At 38.0% G+C, this 27,853-nt stretch overlaps 1 protein-coding gene across 1 annotated transcript in view; it reads left to right on the plus strand.

The window, feature by feature from the left end:
• Nucleotides 1-2,167: 2,167 nt before the first annotated feature.
• Nucleotides 2,168-27,853, plus strand: part of myo7ab (myosin VIIAb) — a 35,656-nt gene continuing 9,970 nt past the window's right edge. The window contains exons 1-30 of the mRNA XM_067491898.1: nucleotides 2,168-2,515; nucleotides 6,595-6,663; nucleotides 9,547-9,660; nucleotides 10,024-10,176; nucleotides 10,604-10,788; nucleotides 11,730-11,851; nucleotides 12,112-12,254; nucleotides 13,779-13,892; nucleotides 14,286-14,439; nucleotides 14,655-14,731; nucleotides 14,930-15,049; nucleotides 15,228-15,370; nucleotides 15,516-15,726; nucleotides 16,060-16,195; nucleotides 16,376-16,482; nucleotides 16,742-16,783; nucleotides 18,291-18,428; nucleotides 18,682-18,840; nucleotides 19,368-19,460; nucleotides 19,584-19,678; nucleotides 19,792-19,876; nucleotides 20,008-20,226; nucleotides 22,263-22,580; nucleotides 23,127-23,336; nucleotides 23,662-23,838; nucleotides 23,980-24,069; nucleotides 26,140-26,267; nucleotides 26,674-26,800; nucleotides 26,951-27,070; nucleotides 27,435-27,608. Of these exons, the coding sequence (XP_067347999.1) occupies nucleotides 6,646-6,663; nucleotides 9,547-9,660; nucleotides 10,024-10,176; nucleotides 10,604-10,788; nucleotides 11,730-11,851; nucleotides 12,112-12,254; nucleotides 13,779-13,892; nucleotides 14,286-14,439; nucleotides 14,655-14,731; nucleotides 14,930-15,049; nucleotides 15,228-15,370; nucleotides 15,516-15,726; nucleotides 16,060-16,195; nucleotides 16,376-16,482; nucleotides 16,742-16,783; nucleotides 18,291-18,428; nucleotides 18,682-18,840; nucleotides 19,368-19,460; nucleotides 19,584-19,678; nucleotides 19,792-19,876; nucleotides 20,008-20,226; nucleotides 22,263-22,580; nucleotides 23,127-23,336; nucleotides 23,662-23,838; nucleotides 23,980-24,069; nucleotides 26,140-26,267; nucleotides 26,674-26,800; nucleotides 26,951-27,070; nucleotides 27,435-27,608 (3,972 nt within the window). The 5' untranslated portion in view covers nucleotides 2,168-2,515; nucleotides 6,595-6,645. The remainder of the gene's footprint in view (nucleotides 2,516-6,594; nucleotides 6,664-9,546; nucleotides 9,661-10,023; nucleotides 10,177-10,603; nucleotides 10,789-11,729; nucleotides 11,852-12,111; nucleotides 12,255-13,778; nucleotides 13,893-14,285; nucleotides 14,440-14,654; nucleotides 14,732-14,929; nucleotides 15,050-15,227; nucleotides 15,371-15,515; nucleotides 15,727-16,059; nucleotides 16,196-16,375; nucleotides 16,483-16,741; nucleotides 16,784-18,290; nucleotides 18,429-18,681; nucleotides 18,841-19,367; nucleotides 19,461-19,583; nucleotides 19,679-19,791; nucleotides 19,877-20,007; nucleotides 20,227-22,262; nucleotides 22,581-23,126; nucleotides 23,337-23,661; nucleotides 23,839-23,979; nucleotides 24,070-26,139; nucleotides 26,268-26,673; nucleotides 26,801-26,950; nucleotides 27,071-27,434; nucleotides 27,609-27,853) is intronic.

Below are 27,853 nucleotides of genomic sequence, written 5' to 3' on the forward strand. Positions count from 1 at the left end.
CAAATCTTTATAAAAAGCAAAGACACCTGTTGCATACAATAGCGCTAACTCTTTCAAAAACCAGGTCATTTCGCGAAATATGTCTTACAGATAACTCAATCAAAGTATCAAGGGACTAAGACTAAGGTGGGTATATGAAACAGAAAACATGGGAAAAACATTTAGTTTTGATTATTTTGGAAGGCTTTCCAAATCAGAGATTCGCTTGCCTGTTGATCTTTTAGCCTCATCAAGTTACATACTGCTGCATGTGTCTAAATACAATGACATTTGTTATGGCGTTTCAGAAAGTGTGCGCCAGGCATTATGTTTATCTCATTGACAGCATCATGTAGACTGAACTGAATTTGACTCCTTGACATTTTTATTGGAGATTGAGTGTTGTCCACTCAAGGAATGAGCTTGTGATTCTTCTTGTATTTTTCTGCTCATGTTTATAAACTGGAGACTGGAATACCTACTGCATGGTGACACTTGTAGAAGATGCTACGGTCTTTATAATAAGTATCTTTTATCAGTATTTTATAACCTTGTTAATTTTATATATCCACTTACGTTCCAAACTGGTATGTTTACTGATAACTAAGTATCAGAGAGCTGTGCTGTATCTTCTGTGCTGTGTGCTTGTCTGCGTGCTTTTTTTTTCAGGGTGATTTTATTTTTTTATTTTTTTTCCCAATCTATGTTTATTGAATTTGGTTCTCGGTTACACTGTGGTTATTTTATAGCTACAATCTGAAATTATTATTTTTTTCATTTTGTATTTAATGTCAACTTGTGGCATGACTTTTAAATAAAACAGGAAATTCTCTTCTGGTTCTGTCGTTATTAATTGGAAGTGAGCCCGAGGATGATAAAGGTGATGTAATGAAATTATGTGTTCTGTGAAATTATGTGTTATGAATCCATTCTTGAAGCTTTGTATTGTATTATTGTTGCATTGCAACAATTTAAATTTTTGTAAAGTTAAGTAAAGCTGTAAGTTTTTTCACACTATTACAGCCTTACTTCCTAAGCAGGCATCTTAAGTTGGGTTAAAAAATGGTGATTGACCTTGCCAGTCTAAAATGTTTCTTTTTGACTGGAAACATGTTTGTGACCTTTGTCTTGCTGCATGACGAAAGTCCTCCCAATTTGATGCGATGCAGACTCTGTATACTGGCCGTTATTGCGGTGGAGTGGTTAGTACTGCTGCCTCACAGCTAGAAGGTTCCAATCCACCTGCCGGCTGTGGCTTTTCTGTGCGGAGTTTGTTCCTCCTGTGCTTGCTTGACTTTCCTCCAGATACGCTGGTTTCCTCACACAGTCTAAAGACATGTATTTTCGTTGTCTGTGTATGTCTCTCTGCTTTGGCCCTGAGACAGACTGGCAACCTGTCCATCGTGTACCCCACCTCTCGCCCAATGACAGCTGGGATAGACTTCAGTCCCTGTAAACATAAACAGGATAACTGTTTACAGATAATGGATGGATGGATGGATGGATGTTATGAGTTAAATCATCAAACAAGTGTTGCAAAATGAATCATAAACAGATTGTTTCTTCCTCCATGGCCTTGCAATCCTTCTTCCTCCATGGGGTTGCAATCCTTTTGCTTTGTTTTTGACATGAGCTGTTGTTTTCCTGCACTGACCTCTAATGTATATGTTCTGAAGAAGACCTAAAGCTGCTTCCTTTTTCAAGACATATGGCATTGTGGCATTTGCTACTTTCCGCTTAATGTTTGTGCAGTGTCTTTTTTTCTTTTCTCATAGTGTCAGACATATTCTTCTTAACAACACTATGTCTTCATAGATAAACCCCAAAGCCAAAAGTAGTAAAGCTTTTTATTATTTGACTGTCAATCTCACAGGTCCCTGTTAAACACAGCTGACACTTTAATCTGACATGTTGAATTTGTGCTTGAAAGCCATAAACACTGTTCTGCTCACCTTCAATTGCCATAACCTTAAGGCAAAACATTTGTAGGGATAAGTTTCTTTTATTTACTTATTCAAATATTTTTCTGCAAACTGACCCTTTAAAATTGCTTGGCATGCAGCAACAAAGCAACAACTTGGAAATCATGACCTGGGTCACCTCTCCTCCACCTCCCAGCTGGTCTCTATGTGCCACCATCAGGCTCCACCTCTCTGCTAATCAGGATCAGCAGCCATGAATGAGACGCAGCAAGAGATTCTTGAGAACCCAGTCACTGACCCAGACATCACACTGTAACTGGGCCGCAATGTCCGAGCAAGGTCCAGGAGGTGGGTACAGGAGAACCAGAAGAGGTGAAGTCTGTGAATTTTAGGATTGAATTTTCAAAAGTGAACTTATTATTTATTATTTGCCAGAGAGCAAGAGCAGCGAACAATTCTTATTCTCTAGCTTGTTCTCAAATCCTCTACCATCTTGATCAGTCATCCTGTCAGCTGTGGACCATTTCACACCTTCCCAGACAAAACAGGACAGAAAGGACAGGCAAACAAAGACAAGCAGAAAGACAAGGGAACCTCACAAAGTGTGTTGAGAGGTAAGTGGGGCAGGTGAACGTGGGTCAAAGCATAGGGCTTAGCCTGTTACCAGGCCAAAGCCTCTTACTGCTCACTTTGTCCTGTTACAGCACTTAAAGGAGCCATTATGTTCCCTACCACTGTAGTGTTTGAGTTCGCTGCATTAAATCTGGATGGTTTCTTTACTTTTTATTCACGTTTATTGGATTTTGTCTCTTTAGATAAGGCGACAGTTTTTCTGTGATAGAAATAAATGCAGTAGTAGACAGTAAATAAATTGACTATCATAATTTTGGCTTTACTTAGTGTTAGCATAAAATTGATTAGCAATGATTATGTGAAGCCTGGAGACAGAAATCTAAAGGCCAGAGAGATGTTGGAATATTATTAAACATAGTTGCATTTTTTAAAAATGGGTCAATTCCGGTCCCCACAAAAAAGTTTTGTTTTTAAAGTCGAGTAAGGAAGGACACACAGATTTCTTGTTTTCTCTTATTTGGTTACAGTGATTAAGTAATGCTGGTTACAAAATGAAGCTAAAATATAAATTTAGTTGAACTACATTTCTAAGCTGAGTTGCAGTGTTTGTCAGTAATGAATTGATTTACTGTAACAATGGACAACTATCAGTTTTTTCCCTCAAGAATCATAAAGTTTTATTAAATGTATGTTAAATTCTATAATGTCATTAAACCTCTGATAGCTTGCCTGAGCTTTGCTGAAGAAATACTTTCACATTCCTGATACCACGTGACGTAAACTTTAGAAGAGCTGGACATCAAGGATAGATCTTAAATGCACCTCCTGGGCCCATTAGACCCAGGGGCCCCTTTGCTTCATAGTCCATCTAGAGTGGATATCTCCTAAATTGTGCATGTGTGCCCCTATTTTTAGCTATGACAAGAATTTTTTTTTTAAGCAAGAATCCTGCACATTCTTAGTCAGTAATGAATGTTTCAAACTGCTCTCTGCCCACATCTCTGAATCCCTGCCATGTGAGTCAGTACTGATACACATCCAGCAGACATACTTGTTAAAGCAGCATTATAGGTCACACATACAGATTAGCAGCCATGGGGCGTCTCGTGAGCTGGAGAACTGAGGTTTTGAACTCTGATGTCCTATAAAGCTTCTACTGGGCATGTTATTCTGTGTTATTCTGCATGGTTTTAGTTGGACATAGTTATTTGTTTTGTTTTTTTTTTTTTTTACACAGCCTGTGAAACTGCTAACATTATTGTTCACATTTAGCTTTAATAGATATGTTTGTTCTCACGGGCTTGTCATGCTTAGCATGCAGTGTAATTATAAAACTTAAACTTTATTTAGGGTGGCAAAGAAAAATAAATCATCTGATTCGACTGTAGAACTATTACAGTAGGGTTGTGTTATCCCTAGGCTTCTTAAGCTTTTGTTTCACCCACAGCAGAAATGAGTCATTCCAACACTGTGGTCCTGTCTAGCAGTGGATGGCCATAATAATTTGTATAGGCATTCAACAAACACTGAACCTCTTAAACATCACCATGTTAGTACAAGGTGCAGCTTACAGGCTTCACAGATCTTGACTGTAGACATTTGGTGTCTAATGATGCTTGTTGCATGTTGTACAGTTTAGAACACCCCATTAGGAAAATTAATAATATTGGGTTGTATAAATAAAATTTCTTGGCCTACAATTACCACATTCTGAGAAAGACAAATGTTTCTTAATACATTTTATTTGTGACTAACAAAACTAGAAACTATGCAGCAGAATAGCTCAAACTGGACTAACCACATTCACTAATTCACATGCCAGTTAGTAAATGTTAGTTTCTTTGTCATCCCAACTCATTTTGGATGTAATTCCTGGTCAGCAAAACATCTGGATTTATTTGACTGCAACACTGATGAACTCCTATTGAAAGTTTGATCTGTCTCTGTTGCATTTTGCCAGAAAACTTTAAAAACATGCAGGTAACTATAGCAACTGTTCATTTATGGCTGGTGAGGATACAGTGCTCTATGCTTTATGATTGAAGTCAACAGCTATAGATTATATCAGCAGTAGGTAAGTAAAGTTCATTCTGTGCCAGCTACACTGCAGGCTCCATGCCACTGACTGTAGCCTTCCAAAGACAATTCACTGTCCAAACACCAGTGAACTGTGTGTTTGTTGTTCAACTGACACTTTTCATAGGAATAAAATCATTAAATTATTTCAGAATGCAAAATGGAGGAGAGTCCCAATTAAACTTAATTCATCAAATAAACATTTTGAGCTCATTATGTTCATACAGTAGCTGTAAATCCGGACCTCTGAGTAGCTGTTACCACTAAAATTTCAGTCATTTAGCTCCTTGGCGAACTATTGTGAATCAAAAACCTTAAGTTTATTTTTAATTCTAGTTTAAATGACCCAAACTTTGATAGTCAATGATCAAATCTCAGATTTGGGTTTGTAATTCATGAAGCAGGGCTGTGAGATATGCAAAGCCCACACTGGAAAGTTTAGTCCAGGTCTATAGGTCTGTGTTTGGGACAGTTGCCAGATTGGCACCCTGTGGATCTGGATAAGAAGATCTGTCTTGGCATAAGCAGAAGCTGAACATATTGTGGCTTATCTCCAAGTGGAAAAGCTGGAAATCAACTGTGGACTGTATATCTGCACTGCTGCTCTACCAAAGGTTTAAATGTGGGAACTGTGGTGATTTCTTATGAATAAAATTTGTCTTTAGTACAGATCCCTTTTTTGTGTAGTGGGGCACATCTAACTAAATAGTTAGCTACTTATTAGACCACTAAAGGGTCGTTAATTTACTTATACCCCATCCTCAGTGACACTATTAGAGTCTAAATTTTTTTTAACCAGCAAACTATTAATGTTTACAGCTCGTTTGTATTTACTCAAATTCTTTTTTTAGGAAGCAGCCACCTCCCTTTCATTCAAATCATTCATGTCTGTTTTGGTAATGGATTTAAATCAGTCAAACATTTTTATATTGTTTTATTACTGCTCCAATGTGAGGTGTGTTCTTTGCAAGTGGATCTCTTTTACAGTTTAAAGTAAATTATGTTAACAACTGATCTTTGATGATTTAAAGACTCAAAGTCTTCTTCTGCTTTGCTTAATGCAGTTTACTGAAAACTAAAAGGCACAGAAACATATCACCATCCCTGTGAATAAGTGTAACAATGGAAAGACAGTTTGGTGGGGGAGAAAATGATCCAGAAGTAATAACTACAGTAACTAATAATACACGATAGGATTACCCTAGGAATCCAAGTAAGCTTTTAACAGTCAGCAGCACACCCCCCACCCCCTTACTCCTCTGGTCTGCCACGTCAAGCTGAACCAAATGGCTAATTGTCTTGCCTGGGATATTTGCTTGTTAGATTTTCTTAAACGTTGAATCATACTGTAACCTGGAAAGGATTGGTGACCAGGGTGTATCCTGCCTCTTAAAATAAAATTGTACTTGACAAGGCCAGCTGCACCTGCTGATTTATCTGTAGCATTTAGTTGATTGGGTTTTAGCTGTTACTACAACAGTCAAATCGCTCAATTAAGATGTCTTCCTTCCAGTTTGACTCGACCAGTAGCTTCTTCATATTCAATATCAAAATTAATATTCCTCCTCTTTCCATTGAGCTCTATTGTTTTTGTCCTCCCCTATATTAAGCACAGACACTGACGGATGACGACACTGTGCACACAAAATGAGATGTTAAAAAAAACACATATAAAAACATGTTTTGACAATGGTAATCAATGGAATCAGATCTGGCATCACATAGTGGGCCAGATCTGGGAGTAAAAATTTCAGGTTTGCTTTTTCACACTTCAGCATGGAATATGAATGTAGCCTATGTTTCACACCTGTCCAAGTGTTTGTTGTGGTTGATGTTGTCAAAATGTAATGCCATTCAAAGTTAAATCCAATGAGCAGTTGAAAAGTAATAAAGTATTAAACAATTATTCAATTAATAAAAACACAAATTACATTATACTCTATGTTGATTTTTTTTTTTTTGAGTTATTATCATTTTAGTTAATGTATAAATCATTCAGAAGACATTTTTGCAGTTAAATTACGTCTCCTTGTCTTCTTTGCAGATGCTGCATGTGGTGACTTCTGATGTCCTGGAATCAACACGAAGCTGAACCATGGTCATTCTGCAGCAGGTAGCTACTGTATTAGGTAGAAATGGCTCAGTGAGCTTATACAACAGGTTATTCTTTCATTCTATCTTACTGACCAATTACTGGGCTTTGCTTTAGTTGGCTGATTTACACCTGTCAAGCTTTTGTTGTTAAACAGCAGGGATACACTTCACAGTGATAGCAGAAGCAGATGTGGATATGTGGCAGATTGTCTGTCGGGGACCTTTGGTGCATGTTGGACTCTCTTTCCTCATTTCTACCGCTTTTCTCTCTCTCTCTCTCTCCCTCTGGCCCGGCCGCTGGTTGTAGGAGTGTGTACAAAGAGCAGAGCAGAGCTGTAAACATTTCATCTGAGCTGTGGACAGTGGCCCAATGTTGGCCACACTCATCATGTTATTACTGTACAATAGATGTCCAGCTTGTTAGACAGGCAAGCCTTAATGTCATCAGTGTCAAAGCAGACACTAAACAAATGTATTATATACATATATATATTATATTTTTGTTCCTAAGATAATGGTTTAGGAAAACTTATTAAAAATACACCACACTTAAAAGTCTTTTTAGTGCAAACCTATATACATTTGCTTCAAGATGTCGAGAAAGCTACTGCTGCGGTCTAGTCGTAACTACTGAGACACACAGTCAGCGGACATTCCTTGAGTGTGTTCATTTGTCCTTGTGTTACTGTCTAGTCTTTGTCATAGTTACTGAAGGCTCAAGGGTGTGTGAGTGTTGTCTGTTGAAGCAGGGAAGAAAGCTGCTTACTTTTTTTTCAAATTCTAACAACTCAACTTCCCTAGGTCATCTTTAAATTTGACAGTCTTCATAAAAAATCAGCCTAAACCCCAGATAAGCACAAGGCAATTATAATATCAGTATAAGATAAGATGGAACTTGATAAATATTTGAGATTGATGCAGACAGATACAGCAAATAGAAATTAATGTACAGCAAAAGGTCAGTTCACCCAGAATACACAATATAAATATAATATATTCAGTTTCATAGCCATTTTGGCTAACTTTTTTGGAATGATTGTTTGTGTTGATTGTTTGTGACAATGGAAACTGGTTTATGTATTTTAAGAAATGGATAGCTGCATGTTTTTCTACAACCCACAGGCCTTGAACTAGAATACTTTTGCATTCCTATGTATTCATATGTGTTTCTCCTCTGTTTGGAGAAAGTCAGAACAAAGAACCATAGATGATATATGGAAATTGATGAATGCCACACAATACAGTAGATCAGTTGGTTGTGCCCATTAAGAACGAATTGATTTGCATGAAAGGTTTTTGCAGTGGTTTGTGTGGTTTCATCATTCTATCAATTAAAATTTACATATGTTTTGCATTGTTTATACTACTAGTTTTGGTAATGTTTTTATAGGTTTGGTGGCCTACCTTAGAATTAAATAGTGCTTGTTTGAATATTAGTGGAAATTTTTAATTTACTTATTTACTTAAGTAAAAGTAGTAAAAAATAAAAATATAGTGACAATAAAATGTTCTAAATGTATGAAATGTACTCATTATACAGAGTTGCCCAATATTTTTGGATGAGGTTAAAGTTGGGCTAATGTTGGCTCTTTCTTCTTATACTGCTCCTTATTTTAATCTAAAATAATATTATAGAAACTGATCATGCGAAAAGTAACACATAATTCCAGGTAACAACATATGATTGGAAAACAGTCAAGTAACAAACAAGTTCTTTGAGTAAATATACCTTCTGCAACTATATAGAAGTAATTGGGTTTGATAAACTGAAATTTAGTTCAGATGTAAGAAATCAAAACAAATATTATGTTGATTAGTGTTAAGTTACAATGGGTGAAATTTACAAATATGCATTAAAACGATTTAAAAAATAATTCTGACTGTAGTGTTACATTCCATCCGCATTCTCAGTCTCAGTTAACTAAATATAGCACGTGCCAGCTTGTCTCCCCACTCAGTCAGCCACAGTTATACCATATCCATATCATCAATAGTCTCTCCTCAAAAACTGGATTCATGTCCTGCAAAGCAGGTTATTTCCGCTGTAAAGAGAACAAAGGCACATCTTCTAGTGAGTCACTTGTGCGTCAGTCCACATTGTTTTTGAGGTGCATTATTAAGTATTTTACCTGATTGAAAAAATTAAAGAGATCTTGGAATTGGAATCATGTAAAAATTGGTTTTAAGCTGATGTTGGTAAACCGAGTCCAGTACAGTTGCCAATGGAGTGAGAAGAGTCTGACTATAATAAAGCTGAAAATATCGGACTTAGAGGTCACATTTAGATTGAACTTATGTTATAAGTTCAACTTTTGCCACTACTACATTTCAGCTACAATTAATTGCCTCATCAAGTTATAATCTTTATAAGCAAACTTAGTAAAACATGATTATGAACATTACCAAGTAAAATTACATATGTTAGCAAGGTTACTAATGCTCTTACCAAAAAATGGTGATTCAGTAACAATAGCCATAAAGCAGTAAGTTTAGTATTTTCCATTTTTATTTAGTTTCTTTGAGGACCTTGCTGCCTCTTTAAGTGCAAGGTCCTATATAGTCTAACACATTTTTGGTTAAAGTAAAAATAGAACCAAATTCAAATACTATATGCACAGAACAAGTGCCGCATACACACACTCAGGCTTGTGGCAGTTATGTTTTGTTCCATCTATATCCCATTTACTCCAGCCCACTGCTTCAAGCTGACTCCATGTTATGGTCATTCAGTGCAATTTCTTACTATAGAAACTTTTACTTATTTACATTAAGAAAAGTTTTCAGTAGAAGGTTTTATTCAGGATTTCATAAATCTGTCTGAAATGGTATTAGCTACTTTGTTTCTGTAGCTTTAAATCTAAGTTGATGCTGTATTTGACCTTAGCTGTGGTTCATCATGCAGGGCGACTATGTGTGGTTGGGCCTTAAAACAGGCAGAGAGTTTGACGTCCCCGTGGGAGCTGTGGTTAAACTGTGTGACTCTGGACAGATCCAGGTTCTGGACGATGAAGGTCGAGTAAGTAAACAGCAGAGAAGGAAGCAAATGTGAAGTGTTTGTTGTAATTATTTGTCACACTAGTTTTTATCCTGTACATAATTTACACTTTTTAAGTTAATTTAGAATTGGTATGATTATGATTAATTGACCACAACTTGTACCACCATAGTGCCTTGCAGCCTATTTGTGGTTAGTGATATTTATGGGTGGGACGGTAACCATTTTGGAATATTGTGACCTGAATAGGATCCAAATTGGACTAAAAATATTGTCATGTTTTAACACATTTCTGGCTTGAGTTAGTGTGCAGGCATTACCTCGTTCACTGATGTCATTTTAAAAGGCCTGTTTCTGTAACTTAGTTGTTCCCTTCTCACATAGGAACACTGGATATCCCCTCAGAGCGCTACCAACATCAAGCCCATGCACCCAACCTCCATCCATGGCGTGGAGGACATGATCCGTCTGGGCGACCTTAATGAAGCCGGCATCCTTCGCAACCTACTCATCCGCTACAGTGAATGTGTCATCTATGTGAGTATCTCAGACTGTAGCTCTTCTGCAGCAACTATGCACATTTATAGCTTAATTGCAATCCCTTCCAAAAGCATGGGAATGTCAAGGCCATTACATTTAAGATTTAGCCATTGTAAATATTTGTGTCTAAGTGTGTTACAGGGACATGATGTAGACACATTTATATTTTTTGCTAACTGACTACACTGACAGCTCAGGTAACACTTTGACTGATTACTAGAGGTTTCCACAGAAGGTTTTTTTTTTTTTGCCTAATCTTGGAATTATGACGGCTGTATTTCACAATAAGGTCTTCAACAAATAGTCAATGAATCGAGTGTTGGAGCAGAAAAAGGGGATTTTTCCAAAATAAAAGAGAATACATTATTAGCTTTGTCTTTTCAAGGTTTAAATCACATACTCTGCTGTTTTTGGGTTCTTGCAGACATATACAGGTTCAATCCTGGTGGCAGTGAATCCCTACCAGCTGCTGCCTATATATACTCCAGACCAGATCCGCCTCTACACCAACAGGAAGATTGGTGAAATGCCGCCTCACATTTTTGCCATAGCGGACAACTGCTACTTCAATATGCAACGAAACAACAAGGACCAGTGCTGCATCATCAGGTGTGTGTTTGTGCGCGCGTGTGCAGTTTAAATGGACTCAAAACAATGCACATACAGCGTTTGTAAATGTCCAATCACACTACGACAACAGCTCTCACGCAGGTGTCCAGCAGTTAGAAAACTTTGAGAACCACTGCCTAAAAGCTGCCCAGGCAAAAAGAAAGAACCACAACTCAACTTGTAAGCTACATGTTAGGGAACCCACCTGTATATGAATGCACAGAAACCTACATTCAGGTAATTTTGGCTGTTAAATACATCTGGAAGACAAACTAAGCTGTCCAGACGGTTTTGTTCCAACTTTGCTGCAGTAAAATGGTAGAAAAACAGAAAACAGAAGAGCTAAGATATTAAAGGCAAAAGAAAACAACTTTTTAACTTATTTAATTATGTATTTTATTATACCGTCGGTCGTGTTTTTTCCTCTTAGGAGTCAATGATCACTTAATTTAAAGGCAGGAGACACAAATGATAAATTGATAAATCAATGTTTCCGCTCGCTGTTACTGTGAGAGAAATGTTAGCTTGGTTATTGGATGGTTGTTGTCAAAATGTTCCTTAGGAGCTCTAGTTAAATCCTATCATAATTTCTTATATATATCCATTTGTACTTTAACTTGTTTTTCAAATGTTTTATAATGCAGGTATTTACAGTATAGACTCTTTTGTATTAATCATTTCCATCTGAGAATTTCATGCCTGGTCCAAGTCACAGAAGATCCACAGCTGTGAGTCACATATCATAGTGTTGTCGTTATGAAAAATGAATATGACCTTCATTATCAGAACCAGGGTCACCCGAATATGATAATCCCACTGATACTGGATCCTCATACATTCACAAACTACGACTAGGATGTTGCTGCTGTTTCAGCTCCATTGGTTATTCAGTTATCATGTCTGTGAGTTAAATGAGCATCTCTCGTCTCTCTCTGACTCAGCGGTGAGTCTGGAGCTGGGAAGACGGAGAGTACGAAGCTGATTCTGCAGTTTCTCGCAGCCATCAGCGGTCAGCACTCTTGGATAGAGCAGCAAGTCCTGGAGGCCACTCCTATCCTCGAAGGTCAGACAGCTGTATTGATTTTACAGACATACTGTACACAATTTAAAAAGCTGAGGTTTAACCTCACCTTATTATCATTTGATCATATTAAATTATTGTCATTAGCAGAGGAAGTTTGCCCAGTGTGCATAGATTTGCAGGAGTTGTTTTCCAACTTTTACCATGTTACTTTCTGTACAGTAGTTGTAGTGTACATGCTTTCAAACATCAACATCCCTCTTTTTAGCTCTGTCCGTGATTTGTGCTTTGAATCCACTTAGCGTTTGGCAATGCCAAGACGATTCGCAATGACAACTCCAGTCGCTTTGGGAAGTATATAGACATTCACTTCAACAAACGTGGGGCCATTGAAGGAGCCAAAATTGAGCAGTACCTGCTGGAGAAGTCTCGAGTGTGTCGACAGGTGAGACTTCAGAATATAGATTACAATCCTCACTATGCAAAAAAAAGTTATTTTATATTATTATGGCTGTGTTTTAAAGCAACATATTAAAAACAGTGTGATGCTGTTTTGTCACCCCATTAACAAATACAGACACTAATACAACCCCAATTCCAAAACAGAATTCAATGATTTGCAAACAACATATCAGGTGTTGAAACTGAGAAATTTTACAATTTCATGAAAAATATTAGCTCATTTTGAATTGAATTGCAGCAACACATTTTTAAAAAGTTGAAACAGTGGCAACAAAAAGCTGCTAACGTAACTGCAAATAAAAAAAAAATGAAGGAGGAGGTCAGTAACATGAGTGGATATAACAGGAGCATTTCAGAGAGGCAGAGCCTCTTGAATGTAAAGATTTGTCTGCAACAAACTGCATCTAAAAATTGTGGAACCATTTTTAAAAAAATGTTGCTGAGTGTAAAATTGCAAAGACTTTGAAAATCCCACCATCTAAAGTGTCTAATATCATAAAAAGATTCAGAGAGTCAGAAGAAATCTCTGTGTATAAGGGACAACATCAAAGGTCAAAACTGGATGTGCGTTGATCTTCAGGCATGATTCTCTACTGGACATCACTGCATGGGCTCAGGGACACTTCCAGAAATCCACAAATGTTAGTTAAAGCTGTATCATGCTAAGAACACAATCCAGAAATTCTGCTCTGTTCTTTGGGCCGAAGCTCATTTAAAATAGTCTGAGGCAAAATGGAAAACTGTTCTGTGGTCAAATTAATCAAAATTTGGAAACCATGGACACCATGTCACGTGGACTAAAGAGGAGAGGGACCATCCTGCTTGTTATCAGCAGACAGTTCAAAAGCCTGTATCTCTGATAGTATGGGGGTGCATTAGTGCCTATGGCATTGGCAGCTTACACATCTGGAAAGACACCATCAATGCTGAAAAGTACATAGAGGTTTTAGAGCAACATATGCTGCCATCCAGACGACGTCTCTTTCAGGGAAGGTCTTGTATATATTTCAGTAAAACAATGCTAAACCACATACTGCATCCACCACAACAGCATGGCTTTGCAGGAGAAGAGTCAGGGTGCTGAACTGAACTGTCTGCAGTCCAGACAAAGTCCAACAAAGACCCAGGACTGTTGAGCAGCTAGAGTCCTGCATCAGACAAGAAAGGGACAACATTCCTCTCCTAAAACTCTAGAAACTGGTCTCCTCACTTCCCAGATGTTTACAGACAGTTGGTAAAAGAAGATGGGATGCTACACAATGGAAAACTTTGTTTATGTCCTATTATGAATAACATATGGGTCAATGAGATTTGCAAATCATTGCACTCTGTTTTTATTTATGTTTTACGTCCCAACTTTTTTGGACCTGGGGTTGTACTATTGTATGTGATACAAAAACCACAGGAAGTAAGTGATGAACAGTTTTGAACAGGTGTTTGTATTATTGTTTCCACACCTTCTTTCATTTCTTCTTCTTATCTGACTCTCTGCTCTATTCTTCTCCAGGCTTCAGATGAGAGGAATTATCATATTTTCTACTGTATGTTGAAAGGGATGGGTCCAGAGGTGAAAGCTAAGCTGGGTCTCGGCCTCGCCTCAGACTACTCCTACCTCACGATGGTGAGTCTACATCAGTGAGGGACTGTTTATAATATATTTCTATGTGTGGACTGATAAATGGGGGCTTTCTTAACTTACTTTACTTAAGGTTTGCCCTGTGTTGTATGTTTTTAATAGGCAGCTTTTTTCCTTATCTAAAAGATCATTCGACAATTACTTGGCCACAATGTGGTCAATAGTATACAAGTCATACAATTAAAGTTATTTTCGGTCCTTGAGCACAACTTATTCAGAAAAACTCAACTAAATATGAAAACAAAGCAAACTCCATGTGCTGTGATTATGAGATTGAGAAGAATTTAATGAGTGTGTTTTTGAGCATTACATTACAACACACACCTGCTTATCTGAGCTTGACCTAGTGATAACACAATAACCCAAATCTGCCTTCAGGGGAACTGCACACAGTGTGATGGTCGTGATGATCTAAACGATTACTCCAGCATCCTATCAGCCATGAAGGTCCTCATGTTCACAGAGACAGAAAACTGGGAGATTTCCAAACTGCTGGCTGCCATCCTGCACATGGGCAACCTGCGATTTGAAGGTATTACCCACTGAGATTTGTTTAATGAGTTTACCTTTTCAAAACATATTCTCTGTGCTCATTGCAAAGGTAACACTGAGAATAATGCTGACAAGTGTTGGTAACGCTGTATTTGAGGAAAAATCTAACCTCATACTGTACTGTAAATACACTTTTCACTGAGTCTTATCTTTCATAGCTATGAGAAAAACAATGATCTTTGTTATTCTCCTCAGCTCGTATGTATGAGAACTTAGACGCCTGCGTAGTAGTGCGATCTCCTGATCTGGTTACTGCAGCTTCTCTCATGGAGGTGTGTATGATTGATTGCATACTGTATGCTTGTGTCTGCACATTGGTCTGATCAGTGAGAAAGCATATAAGTGAGCTAATATAAAAACCAATGAATTTCCTCTGAACAATGTTTAATATGTACTTTTATATATCTGATAAGTGGCTCAGTTTGTGATGGATGGATTTCTCTCTTGTTTGTGTTCTATGTTCATTGTAGGTAGAGCCTAAAGATGTGATGGTGTGTTTGACAACGCGAACTCTGATCACACGAGGTGAAAGTGTTGCAACACCTCTCAGTGTTGAAAAAGGCCTAGATGTCAGGGATGCCTTTGTCAAGGTGCTAATCCTATAATGCTTTGTTTTAAAGAGGTTATAAGTCAGAAAGGTTTGTGCACATTGAAAAAATATAAAAAAAATATTACCAAGAAAAGATTTATGCGGTCAGTGTGGCAACTCATGAAAATGTAAAAAAGTTGATAGAATTGTTTTTATTGACTCTGATTTTTATCTTCCAGGGGATCTATGGTAGGCTGTTTGTCTGGATTGTAGATAAAATCAATGCTGCCATATACAGGCAGCCATCCTGTGAGAGTAACATTGCGAGCAGATCGATTGGGTTGCTGGACATCTTTGGATTCGAGAACTTCATTGTCAACAGGTCACTTATACTTGTTAGAAAAGAAGCAGGATGAAATCTGATTTTACCAACTATTTAATTGATAAACAAGTAATAGATTTAATACTTTAATAGTTTCACATGTTTTTCTTTTTGCTTTCTTGCCTAATTTCCTTTTATACCGTAGCTTCGAACAGCTGTGCATCAACTTTGCAAACGAGAATCTGCAGCAGTTCTTTGTCCGCCACGTCTTCAAACTGGAGCAGGAGGAGTACAACCTGGAGGACATCAGCTGGCAGCACATCGAGTTTACTGACAACCAGGATGCACTGGACATGATTGCCAACAAACCCATGAACATCATCTCCCTTATTGATGAAGAAAGCAAGTTCCCTAAGGTACAAAACATGGAAGAATTTAGTAAAAGCTATAAAACATTTTTGTCATCATGACTTAAGAATATGTTTCTGATTAACCATGTTTATAATTATGATGCAGACAAATGCTACAGCGCTAAACAGCCTCTGCCTCCGGGGCAGTTTAGGTTTTTTTAGTTTTACTGGGCCACGTGTCAATTAAGACAAAATTTTGAACTGGAAACTATAAAACTGATTTAGAAAAAACAACAACACAAAAGGACCCATCTATAATTTAGTTTTTTATTGTATAAACACTTGCTAATAAGTGATATTTGTGTATAATATAAATACTTATTCTTGGTCTTTTCTCAGGGAACTGATTCTACAATGCTGTATAAGCTTAACTCACAGCACAAGCTCAACTCCAACTACATACCCCCTAAAAACAGCTATGAAACCCAGTTTGGTATCCAACATTTTGCCGGTGTTGTACATTATGAGACCAGAGGTGGGTTCAGTTTCAGTCTCATTCATTTTGCTACATTTTGTAATCATTTTATATTCACACAAATAAAAAGTCACAAGATTTCATTTTTCATTTAGTCATTTTTTCATTTTTCTAGATAACTTAACCAAACCACAACTAACTACAGTAACTTTGCTTCTCTCTTCGTCCTGTCTCCTCCAGGGTTCCTGGAGAAAAACAGAGACAGTCTCCACACAGACATCATCCAGCTTGTCCACTCGTCCAAGAACAAGTTCATTAAGCAGATCTTCCAGGCTGACGTGGCCATGGTGAGAGTAACATCTCTAGATGTTTTCTGCTTGTAATGAAGTTTATATCTGTAATGGGGGACTTGAGTTTTTTAACCTTTATTTTAACCTTTATTTATTTTTTATGACATGTATTTTGTTGCTGTCTTCAAGTTACAGTGTCAGTGTCTTTTGCCCCCTTTAACTTTTCTCCTCACAGTTTTGGCTTTTACTAATGGCACAGCCCTTTCTCATTTTGCTGTCTCTTCCCTGTTTCCCCCATCTTTTCCTCTGACATCAGTTTCTGTGTGGCTATCAGCAGCCCAGCACCCCTGCTCCTAAGGTAATCAACAGCCTTTAGCAACACATGCTCACTCAGACCCTGTGTGTGTGTTTGCAATTTAAAAACAAACATTAATCCAATAGGCAGCTTCGAATAGCAGCAGGCCCCACCCCTTCCTCAAGATCCTTTCTTTATCCCACAGGTGTGCAGTTTGTTATGGCAGAACCCAGAAGGAAAATTATGGTGATTTTAATTGATATTGTGTGAAGTTTACGGAAAATAATCAGCAAACTCTCTGACATAAAACACACATCTCAAATTCTGGTCTAGGTTTATGGGAATAAATTAATGAGAAATGGAAAGTCCTACCTTCCGTTCGGCTGTCAGAGATTTTGTGTGCTGTTTCATTTGTGTGTTTTGTGCTATAGTCATGTGTTTTCACCCTGTGAATTGTCTACGTTAGGCTCATGAAAAAAGCAGATTTTATGTTTATCCATACAATGAAATGTGAGACAAACCTTGAAGTGCTAGACTGGATTTGATTGTTCACACGCTGTTCAGTCCTAGAGTACATCACCATATGATCGCAGCTGTTTAGTTAATAGGAAGGAAAAAAAACAAGCTTGTTTTCTTGCAGTGACCTGTTTTAAATTTTATTATTATTATTATTTTGGTTTATTTAGTCTTAAAATATTTATATTTCCATCTCTGTTACAAATATAGTAAAACAAAGCACTAAAGCCTATAATACACTAATAGTTAAGTTATTTAGTTTCTTTAATTAACATTTTATTAAACATTCACAGTGCTGGTGGAAAAGTAACTGAACCCTTGGATTGGTGGCAACATGGTATCCTTTCTACATGATTTGCAGATAGACAAACAGAAATGTTAAGCAGCTCCAGTGATGCCTTTAAGTTTTTATTTTTTACACTTGGCTTCTTGTTTTATTTTAATAAACATTCAGCATTGGGCCTTTATGAAAACTATTAATAAAGTTATTTTTACTGTATAAAAAAAGCAAAAAAATTATTTGGTTAGAGCTTCTTAATGGCGAAGTTTTTAAAGATTTGATGTTTTTTGTTAGTTTTTTGGTATTTGCTTATTTATTTCTTGTCGTGAAGAACAACTGATTTGGATTTTTTGTTTGCCCAACTAAAAGAGTAATGTGTATATGAATATAATATATTTTATGACATTCACACTGATTAATTTATTGAATACTGGAGAAAGTAATCAACAGATTAATCAGTAGTTGCAGCTCCTCTTCTAAATGGAGGGAGCTCATTTATAAATCATTAAAAAGATCATTCGAGCAAACACTATCTCTTGGTCCTATGATACGTATATGAATCTCAGATTAACTTAAATTTGAATACACTCAATAACAGAAAAATGGAAGTTAAACACCCATTAAAATGTAAACAAGTTTTTAGTGTAGTGATAAAAGTGCTACGTATTTTGTAAAACTGATGTGTCAGAAAACAAAAAATGCAGATTAAAGGAGTAATATTATACCAGGCGATGTGTCTAAAATAATCTGGATGCTCTGTTTATGTGTTTGCAGGGTGTTGAGACAAGGAAGCGCTCTCCAACTCTAAGCAGCCAGTTCAAACGTTCCCTTGAGTTGCTGATGAGGACACTCAGCGTGTGTCAGCCGTTCTTTGTCCGCTGTATAAAACCCAACGAGCTCAAAAAACCTATGGTGAGTGCAGTTTGTGTAAGCATATTTGTGGTAGGTTATAAAAACTCCATAAATCCACTATTAGCCTATTATTATGAAGTGTTGGTTTTGTGTAAGAAGCATGGCTGAAATCTAACTGGGGTGGTCAGTGCTACCCAAGGCCACACATCTGGCCCCGCCCCTGCACAGTGGGAAACAGCTGGCTTCTTAAGTATTATATTATTGTATTCTGTGACTTCTAATGTTGCAAGTTGTTTTTTGTGTATTTTCGTAGTTATTTGACAGAGAACTGTGTATTCGTCAGCTGCGCTACTCCGGCATGATGGAGACCATCCGGATAAGGAGAGCCGGTTATCCCATCAGATACACCTTTGCTGAGTTTGTGGATCGTTACCGAGTCCTCATGCCTGGCATCAAACCTGCCCACGTACAGGTCAACAACCAATCCACTGAAATATTTTACAATCCAATATTTGCTTAATGTCAAAGAGTATGAAGAAAAATTATCTCTGTATGAATACAGATCTGAAAACAGGACTGAAACTGCTTATTCTGTTTATTACATATACAAACATCTCTGCAGCTCACTGATTATCAAACCTTTTCATTTGCCTGTGCACAAACATAAATGTAATCAACATTTGTAGTTTTAGATTTTAGAGATGTAAATGCTGTAACAACACACATTTCTTGCCTAACAGTTTATCTGTCAACCTAGTACCTCTATGCAGCACATCTGGAGTTAGGCTATTAAGTCAGGCTTAGTGCAGGCCCGTTTATAGCATAACTAGTCTCACAGTGAAAACATGACTCGTTGTTTAACACCTTAAGTGTTTGTCATTTGGATTAAACTGAGAGAAAGTGAGATTTAACATGTTAATAAGATTTAAACATGCAGGTAAGTGAACTTTCTTACCTTTGGACAGAGCCAGACTTTTGAGCGGTTATTTGCCGTTTCAGGAGGACCTGCGAGGGACCTGTCAGCAGATAGTTCTGGCCCGGCTGGGGAAGCATGATGACTGGCAGATTGGAAAGACAAAGATTTTCCTAAAGGTTGTTTAATATTTTTAATGAACCTAGACACAAGAATCAATGTATTGTACATTGTGCTTAGTAAAATGAAAAGGTTGACGGATCATCGTGTTCAACCGCTGTTGTCCACTGTTGATTTGTCAGGACCATCATGACATGCAGCTGGAGATTGAGAGAGACAAGGCCATCACTGACAAGGTCATCCTCATTCAGAAGGCTGTGCGGGGACTTAGAGAGAGGTCGGGAACCTTCTAGGACATGGCTCTAACATTTATGTCTCTGTGTTGTAACCTGTTTATGAATGAGATTTTATACAGTATAGAATTTCTGTGTTCTTTTTCCTGCTTCTTAGGACTAACTTTCTCAGGGTGAGGAGCGCTGTGACTCGTATCCAGAAGGTGTGGAGGGGTTATCAATGCAGGAAGAAATACCAAATTGTAAGTCTTCCAATGTATTGTTTTATGAACACTTCAACAGCTGTTTATTTTATAACCTCTCAGCCATTACACTGTATACCATTACATCATCCTCATAATTCTTCACATTAAAACATTTTTCGCTCCCACAGATGCAGTCTGGCTTCTTGCGCCTCCAGGCTGTCTACAGGTCGAGAAAGTACTATAGAAGCTACCGGAGGACTCGCCTCTGGATTACGCTTATCCAAGCCCGCTGCCGCGGCTTCCTCATCAGGCAGGCATTTTGGCGGCGTCTTCGTGCCGTGTTGACCATCCAGGCCTACACCAGGGGCATGATAGCCAGACGCCTCTGTCAGAGGCTCAGGGCGGAGGTAAAAAGTTACTATGTTTACTACTGCTACTTATATGATCTTGTTAATGTGCCAGACAGAGAGGAATTCTTGTGTTGAGGTAAGACATGGAGAAAAGTTATCTGTCATATATTTTATTTTGCTGAAAGTAACTGTGAAGACTTACTTCATTTGTTTTCTTTAATGTCACCACGAGACACCATATAGTAGGTGTTTGTTCTTAAAGTTTGTTGGAAGTTTATTACCATACTGTACCTTTTAGGGGGTTGGTCCCAAAAATAAAATGTGCCAATATGAAATATAAATAGATGTTTCCTATTTAAAGTATTAATCTTTGAAGAAAAATGCCTATATGCCTATAATGCCTAAAAAAGTGATATTGGGGGTACAAATTTCACATTTCATGATAATCATAATTGTGTTGTCTTGACTTGGAGGTTGTAGCTTTAGTCAGTAGACTGGTTATGAGAAATAAAATTAGAATGTGGTATTTTTCCAGTAATTCAAATTTATTATACAAATTGATGCAATTGAAGAATATTAACCATTGTCATAAAAACCTTTACATATATTGTTTAATTAATTATTCAGTTGTTTCTTATTTTATAATAGGATATCTGTTTACTTTTTTATTTTGTTGGTTTCTTAAGGATTCAATAAAAAAACAGGGCCAAAATATTTCACCTTAAAAACTACTCTCTTATTTTAAAATAAATGAGCTTAAAGTTTATTTGATGTCTGTTGAATTATGGAAAAGATTTGAGATTTTAAGAATGTTTGTGTTTATAGGAAAAATATCATTCAGTCCAACATTGTTACACATTTTTCCCTTATTTCCTGTTCCCAAAGACAATGTTAAATAAATTTCTTGCTTTGTGAATGTTTGTTTATTCTGTTTGTTATTAAAAAAAAACAGTTAAAAATAGCTTTCAGAGAAGTGTCAAATCAAGATTTCTGACCAAGATCGCAGTTCCAGTGAACTGACAGTGAACAGGTCAGTGGAAGAGCTGGAAGTGGAGGAGCTCAAGTATGGACCAGAGGCAGCTGCTGTTATATGTCGTCATAATTGTACATTAATTTGTGTTGTCTTTATAACTCTCACCTGTCCACCACTTCTTATTGGTTTCTTGTTATGTTAGTGTGTAGAATTTTAGGTTTACTCTCCTCTAGCATTTACTGTAATCCTCTGTAAACAGTGGTGCAAGAAGTACTCAAATCACCTACTTAAGTAAAAGTAGCAATTTTACAGTGTAGAAATGCTGTGTTAGAAGGAAATGTCCTGTGTTCAAACTGTGCTGAAGGGTTATAGATATTAAAAATAAATTGACAAAAGTTAATTATTCACTGTACTTTTGGTGCATAGTCCCATTTCAAATTGATATCTATTAAATTATTGCATTATAATTCTGCAATTATTAAATAGTTTTTATTTATGTAAGCATCGCAAATGTTGATATAGAGGTGACTAATTTTAACCACTTCATCTACTGCTAGTTGGCCTAATCACTAATAATAATGCATGATTATATTAATTGTGTTAAGAATTTTATATTTTAAAAGTAACTAGTAACTTAATACGGAAATGCAGTGGATTTAAAAGTATTCATTATACTGAATGGCTTTTTGCATAGTCATGTTAATTACCTTATTTATTCATCACCACATGGTTATATTTTGTAGCGATACTCTCGCTCTGTAAAGAAGTTATGTAAAAATTACAATGTGAATCATAGAAACATAAAGATGGAAATATAACGTGAAAATACTTAAATTACTGAACAAACCCTTCAAAACTATTAAATTACAGTGGTTTAATTAAGTTTATTTTTTGTTCTTTCGTACCTTAAATACTTTTATAACAGTGTCTACATTATTAGAATTATGACAAAATAGTAATTTTTGTTTACATGCGTGATGTTTTCCTCTCAGTTTTATCAGCTCATGTTTTAAACAGACAAGTAATTAAAAGCAGAAAAATACAAATGAGTAAAATGCTAATCAGTGCACCTACTTCTATGAACCCTTGTCCCTCTGTTTCCTCTTACTTCTCCTCGCAGCTGCAGCATCGCTTGGACGCAGAGCGCCAGCGTCTGACTGAGGAGGAGCAGCTACGCAACCAGATGACAGCTCGGAGGGCCAAGGCTGAGGCTGAGAGGAAACACCAGGAGCGGCTCGTCCAACTGGCCCAGCAGCAGGAGGAGAGGGACAGGGAGGAGAGGGAGGAGGCTCGGAGGAAAAAAGAGCTGCTGGAGCAGATGGAACGGGAGAAGGACCAACCAGTTGACCACTCAGACATGGTCGATCGCATGTTTGGTTTTCTAGGAAACTCCGGGCCATTACCCAACCAAGATGGACAAGCACCTGCTGGGTTTGAAGTATGTATTTCTGGCTATTGTACCTCAATAAATATGCGTGACTACTAAAATAAAAGCTTTAATATACAGTGTTTTATTCATTTAATTTGCATACATTTTAGCCAAGTGATAAGTTCAGCTTTAATGTCTGTCAATGCACAATTTCTCCCTTAACTATCTTAAGAGCTTTTGGTTAATTTCAAGGAAGGTTTTAACATTTACAGTGCCTATGATGAATACTACTGAGTTTGGTGAACCCTGACTTTGCTTCTTGTTATGTGAAAGTCTGTCCCCCATCAACATTTGTTTCCCCTTACAATAACCCAAACCGAACCGTAGCCCAACCCTAACCACTGAGGAAGTACATGAAATACATGTTATAAAAGGGAAATATATTGATGGGGAGAACATTTTAACACGAGATCTATTGTGCCACCAGTTAAATAGTTTAGTACAGTTCATGTTCAGCTGCATTCTGATTTTATGCTAATTATCAATTATCAGCACACTAAGACATAAATATGCATACTGTTAAATACAAATATTGATGTATTCCCTGCCATGCAGGACTTGGAGAACATCCCTCGTGGTGAGGAAGCTGAAGAAGAGGTGCTGAATGAAGCTCGGCCATTACCTGATGAGGAAGAGGAAGATTTGTCTGAGTACAAATTCTCCAAGTTTGCTGCCACCTATTTTCAGGGAGTTTCCACTTACACCTACATCAGACGTCCATTGAAACAGCCTCTGCTTTTCCACGAGGATGAGGGAGATCAACTGGTGAGATTGACCTTTGATCTCAAACCCAAACTTGTCTGAACTGTTCACATTGCTATTACTGTTCATGTTTGCTATTTCAGTTATGAGACACGAGAGTTTTACTATAAGAAAATAATGTTATGTAAATAAAAGAAAATAAATGATTCATTCTTTTTTAATCTGACATTTTTCTCGTAACATACTTTCTTTATTGACTAATGCTTGAAACTCAGATTGAACCTCTGACACACAATGTGAAGTAAATTTTAGGCTACAGGAGGCTGCCAGCCTTCTAGTGAGGGTCATTCATTTTTTTGGAAGGAAAATGTCCTGCTTTGTCCTCCAGGCTGCTTTAGCTGTGTGGATCACGGTGTTAAGGTTCATGGGAGACTTCCCTGAGCCCAAGTGCCAGATGGTTATTAATGATGGCAGCGAAAAAATCCCTGTTATGACCAAGATCTATGAAACACTCGGGAAGAGGACCTACAAGAGGGAGCTGCAGGAGCTGCAAGTGGAAGGAGAGGTGAGAGGAAAATAACAGAAAAGTGCTGTTTGATACTTTTACAGCATTTTGAAAACGGAGTTTTGTGACGGTGAGTATGATGATGTAAACAATGGTAAAAATATACAAAATGTTTTTGTCTTCCTGTGTTTTCAACTACAGACCAGCTCCATAGACAGCCAGAAGAGGAACAGCGTCAGACATAAACTCGTGTCTCTCACCCTGAAGAGGAAATCAAAGATCACTGAGGAGGTGAGTGTCAAACCAGCATTTGCTCCTAAAGCTTTTATCTTGGAACATCTGTACATTCAGCATAACACAGATCACCAACATATTGACACACTGTGACAATTAAAAAAAGCAAAAGAAACAAAAAAACACTTTTTTCTGTGCACCAGTACTGCTTCATGTCTGGGGTACAGCTAATATGTCAAATCTTCTTCTTTTCCTTTCGGCTGTTCCCTTTCAGGGGTCGCCACAGCGAATCGTGTGCCTCCATTAAACCCTGTCCTCTGCATCCTCTTCTCTCACACCAACTAACTTCATGTCCTCTCTCACTACATCCATAAATCTCCTCTTCCTCTAGACCTCCTGCCTGGCAGCTCCAACCTCAGCATCCTTTTACCGATATATTCACAGTTTCTCCTCTGAACATGTCCAAACCACCTCAATCTGGCCTCCCTGACTCTATCTCCAAAACATCTAACATGAGCTGTCCCTCTGATGTACTCATTCCTGATCCTGTCCATCATCGTCACTCCCAAAGAGAACCTCAACATCTTAAGCTCTGCTATCTCCAGCTCTGCCTCCTGTCTTTTCTTCAGTGCCACTGTCTCTAAGCCGAACAACATCGCTGGTCTCACCACCGTCTTGAACACCTTTCCTTTCATTCTCACTGATACTCTTTTATCACACAACACACCTGACAATTTTCTCCACCTGTTCCAACCTGCTTGCACTCGCCTCTTTACCTCTTTTCCATACTCTCCGTTGCTCTGAACCGTTGACCCTAAGTACTTAAAGTCCTGCACCTTCTTCACCTCTGCTCCCTGTAACCTCACTGTTCCACCTGGGTCCCTCTCATTGACACACATGTATTCTGTCTTGCTCCGGCTAAGCTTCATTCCTCTGTTTTCCAGAGCAGACCTCCACCTCTCTAGATTTTCCTCCACCTGCTCCCTGCTTTCACTACAAATCACAATGTCATCTGCAAACATCATAGTCCAGGGAGATTCCTGTCTAACCTCATCTGTCAGCCTGTCCATCACCAGAGCAAACAAGAAGGGGCTCAGAGCGGATCCTTGATGCAGACCCACCTCCACCTTGAACTCCTCTGTAGCATCTACAGCACCTCACCACCGTCTTACAGCTCTCATACATGCCCTGCACCACTCTAACATACTTCTCTGCCATTCCAGACGTCCTCATACAATACCACAGCTGCTCTGTTGGCACCCTGTCATACGCTTTCTCTAAATCTATGAAGACACAATGCAACTCCCTATGACCCTCTCTGTACTTCTCCATCAGCATCCTCAAAGCAAATACTGCATCTGTTGTACTCTTGGCATGAAACCATATTGCTGTTCACAAATGTTCACCTCTGCCCTTAGTCGAGCTTCCACTACTCTTTCCCACAACTTCATTGTGTGGCTCATCAGCTTTATTCCTCTGTAGTTGCCACAGCTCTGCACATCTACCTTGTTCTTAAAAATTGGCACCAGTACACTTCTCCTCCAGTCCTCGGGCATCCTCTCACTCTCCAAGATCTAGTTAAACAAACTAGTCAGAAACTCTACTGCCACCTACTGCCGCCTCTCCTAGACACTTCCATACCTCCACAGGTATGCCATCAGGACCAACTGCCTTTCCACTCTTCATCCTCTTCAACGTCCTCCTCACTTCACTCTTACTAATCTTTGCTACTTCCTGCTCCACACCAGTTACCTCTTCTACTCTTCGTTCCCTTTCATTTTCCTCATTCATCAACAGCTAATATGTCAAATAGGTCTTTTAAATAAGACCATGGAAGGAGAAAGTGACACTATGCCTGTCTCTCTAGTGATTCATTTTAATTAAAAAATGGAAAAAGTGGTTTATTAAGAAAATGTAAGTGATGTGTAACATGTAACACAGCTTTGATTAGAAATGTAGTGGAGTAAAAAGTGTAGCTATTTTCTCTTAAATGTAGCAGAGTAGTCATAGCGTTTTCCACCATCACAGGCCGGTTTCTTAATGTAAATGGACATGGACATTACTTTCCTAGCTGATAAGTTCAATTAAAGGGTTTTGGTTTTTTTTTTCCTCTAATGTTTCTGGTAGGTTACCAGGCGGTTGACGGATGGAGACTATGGCCTCCAGGGGAACAGCATGCTGGAGGACCGGCCCACCTCCAACTTAGAGAAACTTCACTTCATCATCGGCAACGGGATCTTACGGCCCGCCCTCAGGTGAGCAACAATTATTGTGGATATACTGTTATGACTTCTTTGTACAATTTTTAAAAAATCTGACTTGGGTTTATTACATGCTACAGAAAATGTACAATATCTACAATATTTTGTAGGTCTTGAAGCTGCATTTTTGATTCAAGAGATAGTAGGGAGGTTTCAAATGCTATAGGAAACCTTAGGGTTATTAAAATGTTCTCGATTTTCTACTGAAATAAAACTGAAAGTAGAATGTTTCAAAATGTTACAAATGGCTAGGAACCTGTATGGGCGACATACAGTAGGTTAAATCCTTATCTGTGATAAAATGTGATAAAATTCCTTTTTCCATGCTTTCTAACGCTCTTACATGTTGTAGCGTGGCAAGCAAGGCATGGTTTGGTTTAACTGTTGTTCTCTGTGTCAGGGATGAGATCTACTGTCAGATCTGCAAACAGCTCAGTCAGAACCCGTCCAAGAGCAGCCACGCGAGAGGGTGGATCCTGCTGTCTCTCTGCGTAGGCTGCTTCGCCCCGTCTGAAAAGTTTGTCAAAGTAAGAAAACTCACTAAATTCACCAATGACTTGCTGAGTCTTCGATGTGGACTCAGCATTGTTTTTTTCTTCCTCATGTGTCTCTTTATTCATCTAATAGCCTTCTCTACCAATAACTTGATTGTTTTTATATTTTTGTTCTGTTTCTAGTATTTAAGGACATTCTTAAACAATGGTCCCCCTGGTTATGCTCCGTATTGTGAGGAACGATTAAGAAGGACATTTGTCAATCGTACACGAACCCAGCCGCCATCTTGGTTAGAACTTCAGGTAGTGAACGTGCTTTTTGCTCTTTGTTTGTGTTTTCTGTGCACTGCAGTCAGGGTATATGTAGAGCACATGTGTGTAAAGAGCTTAAAAAGTTTTTAAGTTAGCCAAGTTGCTGTTTCTGTACACAGCAGTACCGACACATCTTACCAATTTTAATTTATTAAGCTGTCGCAAAAAACATTCAAAATCAACTAATCTTAATTATTTGCATTTCAGTTTTACCTTACGAGAACAAAAGTATTTTTTATTCTTAATTAAATTGATTTCCCTTTCAAAGAAAGTGGAGTTAAAAATAGGAGAATTTGTTGTAAACATTTTTTATTATGGAGTATTTGAATCTCTCTCCATCCTCTATGTCCCCCAGGCCACAAAATCTAAAAAGCCCATCATGCTACCAGTAACGTTTATGGACGGCACCACCAAGACCCTCCTGGCAGACTCGGCCACCACTGCCAGCGAGCTGTGCAACGCTCTGGCAGACAAGATTAACCTGAGAGATCGATTTGGCTTCTCGTTGTACATCGCCCTGTTTGACAAGGTAGGACCATGAACGGGATACGAGGTAGTGGGCCCTCATAGACAAGTGAAAGCCCACCATCACTGCATACTCCATGAAATGGCTCAGTTTTATTCACAGGCAATATAATCATTTCATATAGATGCTCTAGTCCATGATCACTCTCAACATTTTGGCCTCTGGGTTAAATTTGTAATCTATTCACAACAGAGACAAATTCCTGATCTTATATCTCATTTAGTAATTTTCTTAGATATGATCACTGG

This window comes from Channa argus, chromosome 22, assembly GCF_033026475.1.
Source record: "Channa argus isolate prfri chromosome 22, Channa argus male v1.0, whole genome shotgun sequence".
NCBI lineage: Eukaryota > Metazoa > Chordata > Actinopteri > Anabantiformes > Channidae > Channa > Channa argus.